The following is a 13,210-nucleotide window of genomic DNA, read 5'->3' on the forward strand; positions in this document are numbered from 1 at the left end:
ATTGGCTGCTGCTGCTGCTACCTACTGATTATTATTATTTTAAATACTGCTGTTACCACCAACAAAGCCACTGCTGATACTGTACTACTATTGTGTCATATGGAGTGAAATAACTTTTTAAAGAGCTAGTTGCTCCTGTTAAGAAAGGTGCTAGAAAAATCTAGGTGAATAGGTACAGTTTGACTTGGGAAAGATGAAAAGTTCTGGAGGTGGATATGGTGATGTTTGCACAACAATGTGAATGTACTTAATGTCACAAACTGTCTACTTAAAAATGGTTAAAATGGTAAATTTCATGTTACGTGTATTATACTACAATGAAAAAACAGAGATGGGGTGGGTGCGGTAACAGAAAATATAGATTGGTGTGCTGTCTTTTGAAGAATGGTTGGAAAATGAGGAATGCTTTCTGGAGGTTTTCCAGGTGTCAGTGCTTTTGTATCCCTTGCATTCTGGGTAGGACTGAGGCCAGTGGGGAGAAAAGCATAGGCAGCCTACCTTTGACATTGCTTAAAGTTTGACGTCTCTATCCAGTGGGCCTGGAGCTAGGCTTTTAATGAAGGAAAGTATGGTTTTGTTTTCATTTTCTTATCTTCCTTTTATGATGACAAGATCTTCAAGTTATTTATCTTTACAGAGACCTCTTTTCAGAAGACTATTTGAAGAGAGAGTAAGCATAGATTTCTTTTTATCTGCCCCCTTTTCCTTCTTTCCTTTCTTATTCTATCAGTCATATTTAAGTGTCTGTCTTGAAATGATCATTTGTCTGGCTGTTGTGGTGGAAAAATACAGGAAGACTTCTTGAGAAGCCTGAATACAAGGAGTGCTTTATGTATCCCTGAAACCTTTTAGACATCTGTGATCCCGGACCTGCCTGTGTGTGAGGGCAGGAGGTCCAGCTGTCATGGTTCTGATGCAGGGGCACCCTGATGATTGAGATGTGACAGACCAGTGCTCTGGCCATTCATTAGCCAGAATTATATATATAGAAGTATTTTAAGGAATTAGTGGATCTAAGTTTCCATGCTTTTTATTTATATTTATTCACATAATTTACATTTCCATTTTAGTGGATATTTTATCCCCAAGATGGAGTTGGAGTGGGAATTATTCAGGTAAATTATTGAAAGCTTTAGGTAAATTACTATCACTACCACATTGGTCAGTGAAAACCCAGGATCATCATCATTACAGTGATATATATAGTTCTTTTCAAAGACTTGAATACCTTGACACTGCTGAAAGAAAAAATCAGTCTGCTATGGGGAAATAAGGTGGGAGAAAAAAAAGTGTGCATTTTCTCCTCAGAATTACCGGTGGGGTTGAGGGGAGGGCGTGGATGCTGTTAAATGTGGTATATGTGTTATGAGAAAACATATGGATAGCAGTTGTCATGTAAACAAAAATGCAGGGCTTATTTAAGCTATTTATTTAAGCTATTACATTAATCCTTTATGATACAAGTAAATACAGAATCCTTTTACTGGGCACTAGCTTGGCTCTTAAGTTACAATCTGTTATTTGGAAGAGATTAAATATTCCGTATTTAATCCTGAGAAAAATCTGTGTATCTTGTTCTAGGCATAAAGAAACTATAGTTCTGATTTACTAAAGCAGGAAAAACACACTGCACTGAGATTAACAGATACTCTTGTTTTTATATAAAGTTTTAAAAATATGCCTTCCTTCCTTTTTTTAAAGAGATGTGGCAAGTATAAGTTTATATACTGATTGATAAGTCAGCCTCAAAATCAGAAGGATTATAATGTAAATGTACTTTTGTGGGGGGGAGGTCAGAGTTTCACTTAAATATCCTAGGTATAAATGCTAGATGTTACAATTTTGATTGAGACAGAAATAGGTCATTTTAAGTGATAACTGATACAAACTCTTCCTAGCCTCTGGCTATATAGCTGGTCCATCCCTCTTCTTATCTATAGGTAAATAAAAAAATAAAGCAACTGGAAAATTCCATCACACTAGATTCATGGAACCTCTGAACACTGCTTATCATGAAGCAGTTGATTTTTGATTCTGCCACTTTGCAGTGATACCTATGCTTGTGTTCTATTTTTTCTGCCACAGGGAGAGGAAGAGTTTGATATGCCTCAGCCTCCACATGGCCATGTCTTGCATCGCCACATGAGGACAATCCGTGAGGTTCGCACACTTGTCACCCGTGTCATCACAGATGTGTATTATGTGGATGGAACAGAAGTAGAAAGAAAAGTAACTGAGGTAATGCATACTTAGGTCTATGTGGCAAATTTCTTTCGGTAGAAAAAATTCCCTGGCTCTCCACTTCCACCCCTTCCCGCCTTTCTTGTGCAACTAGCTTCTTTGTTTTCCTTCATTTTGTGAGAAAGATTTAAGAATCTGGTAAGAGAGGAAAGTCTTGAATTCTGTGTTTTTCCCAACCACGAGTTTACTGTTTAACCTCTGGCCACTTATTTAACCAGTCCCATCATGGTTTCTGTTTCGTAAAGAACAGATTGATAAATCTCTGTTACGTTATAACTACATTTTATCTATTATTTTTAATTCTTGGAAACTAAAGAGGTTTAGAACTCCTTGCTTTGCTCCACATTTTCTCACTTGTTGTCACATTTGCTCATTGTGTCCTTTCTTGGTCTCCATCCACGTGTGGTTATAGACCTGTTTGTAGGAGATGCACCTTTATGTCTTAGTAGGATTCATTATGGACTCATTCCCAGTGTTGGAAAATATCAGCATTTATTCACTGTTAGATTGGACGGCATCATATGCTGACTGTTTACATCTCAATACTGGCTGAAATCAGATTTTCAAGAATTAAATATGTGGCACTATCTTGGTACATATGTTAATTTCTGGGAACCCATTTTATTAATTGATGAGAGGCACAGGTACTTCCTTCCTTCCTTAGCCCTTGTTGCCATACTTAGGCACATCTTAAAAAATTTGCCAGATAGCCATACAGGAAGTTGAGACCAGGGAGAATTAAACTCTGATATATATATATATAGTCTTATTAAATGGAACACATTATTGCAGTTGTTCACTAATGGGCCATTGTGGCCCTCATGTCAGAAAGCATTTGACTTTAGTTTGAGAAATTTTCTTGTGTACTTTATTGTACACCAAAATCCCAGATGTTAATTCATCTTCAATTTTTATGTTTGTGGAATTTTTTCAATATTGCTACTATTTTAGAAAAATTAGGAGATTAGCAACTTTAGAAAAACAGTTTGATTTCATGAACAGTTTTTGTAACTCTTGTAGTTTAAAATGTTATACATGTTACTGTATTATTTGATGTGGTGCTCTCAAAAGTATATTTCTGGAAACAGGCCTTTTAGATACTCTGAGGGCGGAAAAAGTTCCATGGTAATAAGTTTGAGAAATACCAAATGCTGTAAAACTTCCCGTTTCCCATGGAAATTCACAGTGCCTATTATGTTAAAGGGTCTCAGAAGTCCTTTATTAAAGATGTCTGTTTTATTGTTTAACATAGAAGTTACCAAACTTGACAACTGAACTTTATTACTTATTTATTTTTTTACATTTATTTATTTTTGAGAGACTGAGAGAGACAGAGGACAAGTGGGAGAGGCGCAGAGAGAGGATGAGACATAGAATCTGAAGCAGGCTCCAGGCTCTGAGCTGTCAGCACAGAGCCTGACACGGGGCTCGAACTCACAAACTGAGATCATGACCTGAGCCAAAGTCAGATGCTTAACTGACCTAGCCACCTAGGCACCCCATCAACTGAACATTTTTTAAGATAATACTTATTATACCCCTTTGGAATATAGTTTGGGAAATATTACCATAATTAAATACAGTAATAATAGCAGCTAACATTTCTGTAGTACTAACTATATGTAAGGCACTACTGTACGGACTTTAGTGATGGAACTTCTTTAATCCTCACAACTAAGCTGTGGGTTAGATACTGTTATCACGTTTCTCACATGAAGAAACTTAGGATTAAGTTAAGTTAAAATAACTTGCATAAGGTTACATAGCTAATAAACAGAGGAACTGGAACTAATTTCAGGCAGTCTAGATCCAGAGCCTTTATTCCTAACCACTACATGATGCTGCTTCTCAAGAGTGAAGTGATGTGTGCAAGAAGGAAGATGCATATGGTAGTTCACATGGGATGAAACTCCTCTGAAGGAAATTTTGCTAGTTTGTCTGGATGAGGTCCAAAAAGCATTTGAGTTGGACCCTGAAGGTTTTAGATGTTGGGAGATAAGGGGAAAAGGCATTCCATACAGAAAGTCTGGTGAGTAAAGGCACAGAGACAGAAAGTAAAGAGCACACAGGTATGAAACGTTTAGTTTAGTTTTTAGTCTTTTGACCTCAGAAGACTCTAGGAACACCTTCCCTCATAGCTTGTATTCTTTGCTTATTATCTTTTTTTTTTTTTTTTTAACGTTTATTTATTTTTGAGACAGAGAGAGACAGAGCATGAACAGGGGAGGAGCAGAGAGGGAGACACAGAATCGGAAGCAGGCTCCAGGCTCTGGGCCATCAGCCCAGAGCCCGACGCGGGGCTCAAACTCACGGACCGTGAGATCGTGACCTGAGCTGAAGTCGGACGCTTAACCGACTGAGCCACCCAGGCGCCCCTGTTTGCTTATTATCTTTTAGAAGTTTTATTAATTTATTTACCTGCAACTTTTTTTTTTTTTTTTTTTTTTTTTTTTTTTACTATGTTCCTAGCACGGTGGCAGGCCCTGGAACTAAGAAGATAAAAAGACACTGTCCCTGTTTTCTAGGAGCTTATATAGACATGCAACAAATCCAGAACTTGTTGGTTGCTGTTGTAGAGGGTGGCAAGATGTGTTAGAAAGAGGAGACTGAGCCTACCAGCTTACCTGAAGGTGGCTAAAAGACCTCACAGAAGATGTAGCTCCCAGAAGTGTGGCAGATAACACTGAGGCATGGGGAAGAAGGACATCATAGGCAGAATGAAAAGTTATGTAGACAGCGTGGCATGCTTAATGAATATTTAGAAGCTCAATATGACACAAACAGTAGGGTAGCGAATGGTAGGAAAGGATACTGTTGAGTTTGGTAAAGGCCCAAAGTATGAGGGCTTTGTATACCACAGAAAAGAATTTAGATTTTTATCTTTGGTGTGATAGATGCCTTTAAAGAATTTTGGAGAAAAGAGTGACATGCTCAGATTTGCATGTTGGGAAGTTCGGATTGGCAGTGGTTTAACAGTGGACTGGTGTGGGTTGAGGCATAGTTCAGACAAGAGGTAATGAGTGTTGCATTAGGACAGTGGCAGTAGGGGTTGAGAGGAGAGACAGATGCATTAAGTACATAGAAGGTGAAATTGATAGACTGGTGAATTCCTAAATATGGGGATACAGGGAGAGGGAGGGATTTAACATGGTACGTGGGCTTTTTCCTGTGCAGTGAGATAGAGAGTGGTACCATATGCTGAGACAGAGAATGTAAATAGGACACTGATTTGAGAGAGATTATTCAGTAAATACTTACTGAGGGTCTCTTGTGGCATGCACTGTGCTGGATTTGGAGGATATACCCAGGAAAGAAGATGGTTACAATTTCTGTCTTAATAGGGTCTCTGTAGTCTAGTGTATAAGACACACAGGAAGATAAGTAAGCAAATACGTTAAAAAGATGATAACAGGCCACCTTCGAGCCTGGATCTGTCATTACAATAGTGATGGCTTTGACTGTAGGACAGTTGCAAAGGCAGTTGTAGCTGGCTACTGTTCTTGGGGCATATTGTCCAACAGAGACACAGCCTGGAATCCCAGCCTTTTAGGCTGGCCATGCCCCTACACATTTGCTATATTCAAGTGAAGGGATTGACTTCAGTTCTGGGCTCACAACACCTCCTTTAGTCAAAGGATCTCAGTAGATAGACTTGAATCTGGCTAGAGCAGGCAAGTTGGTGATAGGAGACAGAGATTTGAGAAAGTCATGTTTATCACTGATACTTTTTGGAGGTGGTACACTTTCTGGTAATGACCCTGAGGATAGATGGCTGAGGCAGAGAAAATGGTTAATGGTGGTAATTATATCAGGAACTTGAGAGTTGCTGGATGGGTCATCTGATGGATGTAAGCCACAGAGAATAGTGACAGAAATAGGGACGGGGAGAAAAGGGAGGCTGTGAGCCAGAGGTTAAGGTTTTCATCCATGAGAGTGAGTGGGTGGGAGGATGTTGGTGAGTAACGGAAGGGGAGAGCAAAGTTTAACAAAATGGCAAATAGTGGTTTAGTAGGAGCGAGAGGTGGGAGATAGAAATGGTCTGTTGATGGCAATAGGGAGCATAGTTGCCTCTTACCTCCAAAGTCTTTTTTTAAAAATTTAATTTATTTCATTTATTTTAGAGAAAGAGCCCATGAGTGGGGGAGAGGGGCAGAATGGGGGAGAGGGAGAGAATCTTAAGCAGACTCCACACTCAATGTGGAGTGAGGCACAATCCCACGACCCTGGAATTGTGACCTGAGCTGAAATAAGAGTTGGGCGCTAAATCAACTGAGCCACGCAGGCATCTCATATCTCCAAACTCTTGAATTGGGGTTTGGTGGAGGAAAAAAAACAGTCTCTGATAGAGCTATAGGGATTGTGAGATGCACCGGTCATATCCAGGATTTATTCGTTGAAGGCAAGGAAATGGAGAGAAGATGACACTGCGTTTTGGTTGGGTTAAATTTCAGTGTCCTTAGTATATCCAAAGGGAAGGTTTTTTAGTTATTTGTGAGTTTGGAGCTGAGTCATTCTTATATTGTTGGTAGATAGGTAGGGATGAGTCTGGTGAGATTGTCCAGGGAAAGCACGGAAGAGTAAGAAAAGGAAGAACAGAGTCCTGCACAATGCTGTGTCTAAGGGAACAGATGAAGAAAGAGGAACCTGAAAACAAGCACATATCGAAGTAGCCCTTAAAGAGGTGGAATGAGAAAAAAAAAAAAAAGAGGTGGAATGAAAGTAAAAGTGACTTTGTAGATTCCAAAGGAGGAGATATTTTCAAGAAGGGAGTGGTTAAAATTAATCATTTAGGGGATACCTGGGTGACTCAGTCAGTTAATTGTCTGACTTCGGCTTTGGTCACGATCTGATGGTTCATGGGTTTGAGCCCCACGTTAGGTTCTGTGCTGACAGTTTAGAGTCTGGAGCCTGCTTCGGATTCTGTGTCTCCCTCTCTCTCTGCCCCTCCCCTGCTCATACTCTGTCTCTCTCTCATAAATAAACATTTAAAAAATAATAATCATTTAATTATCTTACAGCATTATTTGAGTGTGTGTGCATTGCATACTGTCTGCCCAGAGAAGCTATAAACTCTGAGGGGAGGGTCTTACGCTTCTCCATATCTTCTCTGATGATATGCATGGTGATGCATGAATAGTCTAGAACAGGAAAGCAAGTGTGCTGTAATTTCTCAATCCTGTGTCCAGAGAGGACATTGTTGATTGGCCCCAGAACCTTTTCCCATAAGCCTGGGAATTAGCTTCCAAAGGCTGTTTAAAACTGAGTTCCAGTTAACCACTTACCAATCCATCAAAGTGAGCATGGGAGATAAAGTCAGTTTGATATTCCTGTCTTCTATAGATACTGCAACCTTGTACATTTTGATTATTACCTTTCTGTTTTTCATTTTTATAAACAGTAATACTATTTTTAGCCTATTTTTGCCTATAATTTTCTATTTCCTGTATCATTTATTGAAAAGTAATGTAAAATAACCTGATTTCAAAAAACATGTCATGCTACCCACTGCTGATGAAATACCCAGAATGGCTCCTAACCATTTGTTTTCCTTATCTAACCTTCCTTCCTCCTTACCTCTCTTCTCCCAGACAGAAAATGTCTGGGTTACAATTCTTGCTGTCTTCTCAGTAGGCAAAGGTTGTGAACTTGTCCAGGAAAGAGATAACTTAGCTCATAATAGAGATCTCTTTGTTTCCAATCCAGTGCAACCTTTATTTATATTTTATTGGGATATAATATATTCCCTGTAGAATGCTCAGGTCTTAAATGTTCAGTGGCTCTCAACGATTCAGTGTGTAACCACTGCTCAGAATAAGATCCAGAACATTTCCATTAATCCAGAAAGTCTCCTCCTGATGCCCACCTTTCTGAATTGAAATTTCTTGCCATCTCTAGGATTTTTTAGCCACCACATTAGCATGATGTTGTTGTGGCTTCTTTTAGCTTTTGTATCCATTTCTTCCTTGCAGGAGACTGAAGAGCCAATTGTAGAGTGTCAGGAATGTGAAACCGAAGTTTCCCCTTCACAGACGGGGGGCTCCTCAGGTGACCTGGGGGATATCAGCTCCTTCTCCTCCAAGGCATCCAGCTTACACCGCACGTCAAGTGGGACGAGTCTCTCAGCCATGCACAGCAGTGGCAGCTCAGGGAGAGGAGCCGGACCACTCAAAGGGAAAACCAGCGGGACAGAACCCGCAGATTTTGCCTTGCCCAGCTCCCGAGGAGGCCCAGGAAAACTGAGGTGCAGACAGGGTCTCCAGAGAGAGAGAGAGCTACAGCAGGGGCAGGGTTGCTGACATTTTAATATCACAGGAAAAGGGGAGTAATGGGAAATCCCCCCCCCCCCCCCCATCCTCCAACTAGGAAAATTCAAATATTCTTCCTCCCCTTTTGTTCCTCTCCTGTTTGGGTTTGCATGGGAGAAAGGGTGGAGCCCTTTGAGAACTAGACTCCTAAGAAAATGTAGAAAAACAGGTGAGGGGACTTTGAGAATGCTGGCACATGCTGCTGCCACCCCCATTTTCTGTAGCCTGTAGTGTTTTGACTGGGAGTGCAAAAAGTTTAGGGTGGTAACCTCAACCTGATACATCCCTAGCTTTTTGTTATCCTCTGCAGGTGTCTAGAGCCTGTAGTAGAAGAGAAGGCAGGGAAGAAATGGGTGTGCTATTTTTGAGGGCAACAGTAGGAAGCTTTGTCAGGAGGGAATAGACTTCCATAGAGGAGGATGTCCTTTACTCGTTATCCTACACTCCTACTCCCTGGCTGATATTTTGGTGGTGGGTGTGCAGGCCAGCTTCCTGCTGTGTTGGAGGTCTAATACATGTTGGCCTGGCATGTGGTTTAAGGGCCACGGGGAGACTTTGTGGAGAAAGGATCCAGTAGCAGGTGCTGTCAGACTAACCTGTCTTCATTCTCTAGTCCTAGAAAAGGGGTCAGTCAGACAGGGGCGCCAGTGTGTGAGGAGGATGGTGATGCAGGCCTTGGCATCAGACAGGGAGGGAAGGCTCCAGTCACGCCTCGTGGGCGCGGGCGAAGGGGCCGCCCGCCTTCTCGGACCACTGGAACCAGGTACCCGGGTAGTGTGAGATACACTTAGTCTATGACTTAGGCAGAAAAAAAGGGAGTAGAGAGAAGAGAGGGGAGTAGAGAGTATGTGGGGTGTCAGGAGGGACACGAGGGGTCCACATTGACTTGGGAGCGGGCAGGGATCAGAGAGGCCACCGAGAAACCAGGCTTAGGCCTGTGATGGGGTCCTCCAAGAATGGGCTGAGGAAGCCCCATGGACAAAGGAGTGGGAAAATTGGCAGTTAGAAACTTTTCTTATTTTAACTGCCTTCTCCTATCTCTTATCTTTGTTTAGAGAAACAGCTGTTCCTGGCCCCTTGGGCATAGAGGACATATCACCCAGCATGTCACCAGATGATAAATCCTTCACTCGTATTGTGCCCCGAGTGCCGGACTCCACCAGGCGAGCAGACACGGGTGCCAGTGCTTTGCGTCGAAGTGACTCTCCAGAGATTCCTTTCCAGGCTGCTACTGGCCATTCTGATGGCTTAGATGCCTCCTCTCCAGGAAATAGCTTTGTGGGACTCCGTGTTGTAGCCAAGTGGTCGTCCAATGGCTATTTTTACTCTGGGAAAATCACTCGTGATGTCGGAGCTGGGAAGTATAAATTGCTCTTTGATGATGGGTACGAGTGTGATGTGTTGGGCAAAGACATTCTGCTGTGTGACCCCATCCCACTGGATACGGAAGTGACAGCCCTCTCGGAGGATGAGTATTTCAGTGCAGGTAATAAAGGGAGTGGTGTCTGTAAGAGATTTAGTGTGCCTGGGCCAGTCCTCTCTCCAGTCAGTAATTACCAAGGGCATTCTCTCCAGCCCAACTACTCTTCTTCAGGGGTCTCCAAAGCTACAGATTTCATTCCTACTATGTGAGGTACTCTCACACTGGCTTTTTGTTTTCATTTGTTGCTTATTTTTGAATTAACTTAAAAGAATTTTTTTTTTTAATATTTATTTTTGAGAGAGAGAGAGAGAGAGAGAGAGAGAGAAAGTACAAGTCGGGAAGGGGCAGAGAGAGGGAGACACACAATTGAAGTAGGCTCCAGGCTCTGAGCTGTCAGCACAGAGCCCGATGCGGGGCTCGAACTCACGAACCAAACCGTGAGATTGTGACCTAAGCCAAAGTCAGACGCTTAACTGAGCCACCCAGGTACTCCTGAACTTACTTTGGAATAATATATTTACAGAAAATGTACAGACTGCTGTGTAAAGCACAAAATACTGTGATAATGTAAGAAGTTCTCAACTACCCGTCAGCCAGCTTCCACTCTTGTTAACATCTTATGATAGCGTGGCACATTTGTCAAAACTAAGAAACCAACCTTGATTCCTTACTAACTAACTAAATTCCAGACTTTATTTGCATTTTATTAGGTTTTATATATCCTTTTTCTATTCCAGGATCCAATCCATTAGTCTTCATGTGTCCTTTGATCTGTGACAGTTTCTGAATCTTTTCTTGTTTTTCATGGCCTTGACAGTTGTAAGGAGTGTATAGTCAGATATTTGTCCCTCAGTTCTGGTCCGTCTCACCTTTTGTTTTATATTGGAGTTACAGGTTTTGAAAAGAATGCTATGGAGGTAAAGTGCCTTTTTCATTATGTCACAGAGGATTGAGGCCTATGATATCCACAGGACATCTCTAGTCACGTTAACCTTTATCACTTACTTAAAGTATTTGCCCGATTTCTCCACTGTAAAGTTAGTGTTTTCCCTTTCGATTTATCTGCTCTTTCACCACTGACTTAAACTTAGTACCTGCCTTGCTAGGAATCTAGTAGGTGAGTGTAGCAGATATATTGAGATATTTTTGCTTAGGAAGACGTCGTTAGTACTGTATTTTTATGTCTGCACAGCAACCATTTACTGTCTGGTTTGAAAAAATTAAAAATTTTTAAGTAGCCAGTTCCTCTGATAATGAGATATTTGTATTATGACTGTTGCATGTGCCAGTTCTTTGAATATATTCCCTTTTTTTGAGCTAATCTGGAGATAAATGTGTTGAGTTTGTCATTTAAAAACATCCTGTCTGGAGATTTTTTGGAACATAAATTGGGATATAATGGGCAAAAATGCCTCTGGTGAAGTTTCCTCAGACTTTCTTGTGATTTGGACTCCTGAGTAGTTTTTTGCCCCTTTATTGTTGTTAATCTTTACCTTCTAGTCCTGGGTAACACTTAGCTTTAGGTGGCATCATTTAGTAGCATGTGGATGTAGGTCTTTTATGACCTTTGGCTTACATAGTTTGTATTAAATATACCCATTGTATCAAATGTATCCATTAGGTTTAAAGCCTGTCTTCGAGGTCCTCTTAAGACCAAGAGACAGTTCTGTATCCAGTGTGAATTATGGCATCAAGGGGTGGGGTGTCTCTTGTGTCTTATTTATCAAGGCTGTCTACTAACATCATTACTAGACTGCTTCGAGTTGTAGTAGCTCTTCATCAGTGTGAAGTATATTCTTGGCCTTGGGCTTCATTGTACTCTTGAAAGGGGTCTTTGTGACTTAGTTTGCTGGTAGAGATTGAAGCCAGAAGATGAAGCAGCAAGGGGGAGGGGAGTGATTCTGTGGCATAAATAGAGAACCAAGGCCTGCTTTCACGTCTGTATTTCTTTCCTTGGTGGCATATGCTCGGGGTTTCTTTTAGCCCTTCATTCAAGCACAGACCAGTGGGAGAGAACAAACGGACTCTTCTTTTATAAGAATGAAGAGGTGTTCATGAAAATGCCTTGTTTTTATGTTATATACATTGTGCGTGAGTGTGTGTGTGTGTGTGTGTGTGTGTGTGTGTGTGTATAGCATGTGCAGGTATATAAGTTGTTTATTGATGGATGGAGGAGGAGGAGTATCATCTTTTTACAGGTTTGGAAATGGGTCTTGCCCAAGATCACACAGTTTGGTGGTAGCAGAGTTAGGCCTAGGCTCAGGTCTCCTAAATTCTGGCCCTGTTCCGTTTTATACTCCACATTGTGTTCCTTGTAACCTAAAGGCCTTTAGGTTCTGAAGCAGAGCAAGAGCAAGAAAGTAGATAATAGGGAAGATTAGGCAGGGGAGGCAGAATTTATGTGTTTTTTCCTTTCTTTGCTCTGTATCTCTATTTTGATTTAGCCACACAGACACATGCTCTTTCTCTCTTCGAGTTAAGTCATCTTTCACCTACAGCTTAGCTCAAGAATTATCACTGTCTCCAAAGAAACCAAGAAAGGTTTAGTAATTTATAATGGGATTATTAAGAAACCACATGTCATTTCAAGAAATAATTGAACCTCTAATAACTCATAAATGCTGGCTTTTAGGAGGCTTTATTTTATAACCAAAGGATTCCTTCTGTTGAGAATCTTTCCATGTCCCAATCTCAGGGTTGTAGCTACATATATTCTTAAGTGGTGGTGGTGTCTGAGATTGACAGCTGGGATTTCAGTACTAACTTCAGTCCACTGTCGGACTTCCTGATGCCCTGACACAACCTGTTGTGCAGACCCACTGTGAGTGGCTGCCAAGCAACCTAAAACAATAGCAGGCTGCTCTTATGTTTTTCCCACCCAGGAGTGGTGAAAGGGCATAGGAAGGAGTCTGGAGAGCTCTACTATAGCATTGAAAAAGAAGGCCAAAGGAAGTGGTACAAGCGAATGGCCGTCATCCTGTCCTTGGAGCAAGGAAATAGACTGCGAGAACAGTATGGCCTTGGCCCATATGAGGCAGTAACACCCCTTACCAAGGCAGCAGATATCAGCTTAGGTAAGACCTTTGTTTCCTAGCTCTGGGCCCCTGTCCTGTTTGTGGTGGGAAGAGCGGTTTCTAGAGCAATCAGGATGCTTCGCTAAATCTTGCAAGTCCTGTGTGGTTTATGAGATGCTAATGAGCTGCCATTTTCTGGAGCCACCACCTATCTCTGTTTCCTTCCC

At 41.4% G+C, this 13,210-nt stretch overlaps 1 protein-coding gene across 9 annotated transcripts in view; it reads left to right on the plus strand.

The window, feature by feature from the left end:
* TP53BP1 (tumor protein p53 binding protein 1) overlaps window positions 1-13,210 on the plus strand; it is a 96,294-nt gene that overhangs the window by 74,555 nt on the left and 8,529 nt on the right. For 8 of the 9 annotated variants that reach the window (XR_009606043.3, XR_009606041.3, XR_009606042.3 and 5 more), the window contains 5 exons: window positions 2,086-2,238; window positions 8,211-8,482; window positions 9,160-9,309; window positions 9,602-10,032; window positions 12,852-13,043. Coding sequence is in view for 6 of the 9 variants with exons in the window: in XM_078448562.2 (XP_078304688.1) it covers window positions 2,086-2,238; window positions 8,211-8,482; window positions 9,160-9,309; window positions 9,602-10,032; window positions 12,852-13,043 (1,198 nt within the window). In the remaining 3 variants the exon portion in view is untranslated. The remainder of the gene's footprint in view (window positions 1-2,085; window positions 2,239-8,210; window positions 8,483-9,159; window positions 9,310-9,601; window positions 10,033-12,851; window positions 13,044-13,210) is intronic. The other variant, XM_060618747.3, reaches the window with a different exon arrangement.

Source organism: Panthera onca, chromosome B3, assembly GCF_046562875.1.
Source record: "Panthera onca isolate mPanOnc1 chromosome B3, mPanOnc1 haplotype 2, whole genome shotgun sequence".
Lineage (NCBI taxonomy): Eukaryota > Metazoa > Chordata > Mammalia > Carnivora > Felidae > Panthera > Panthera onca.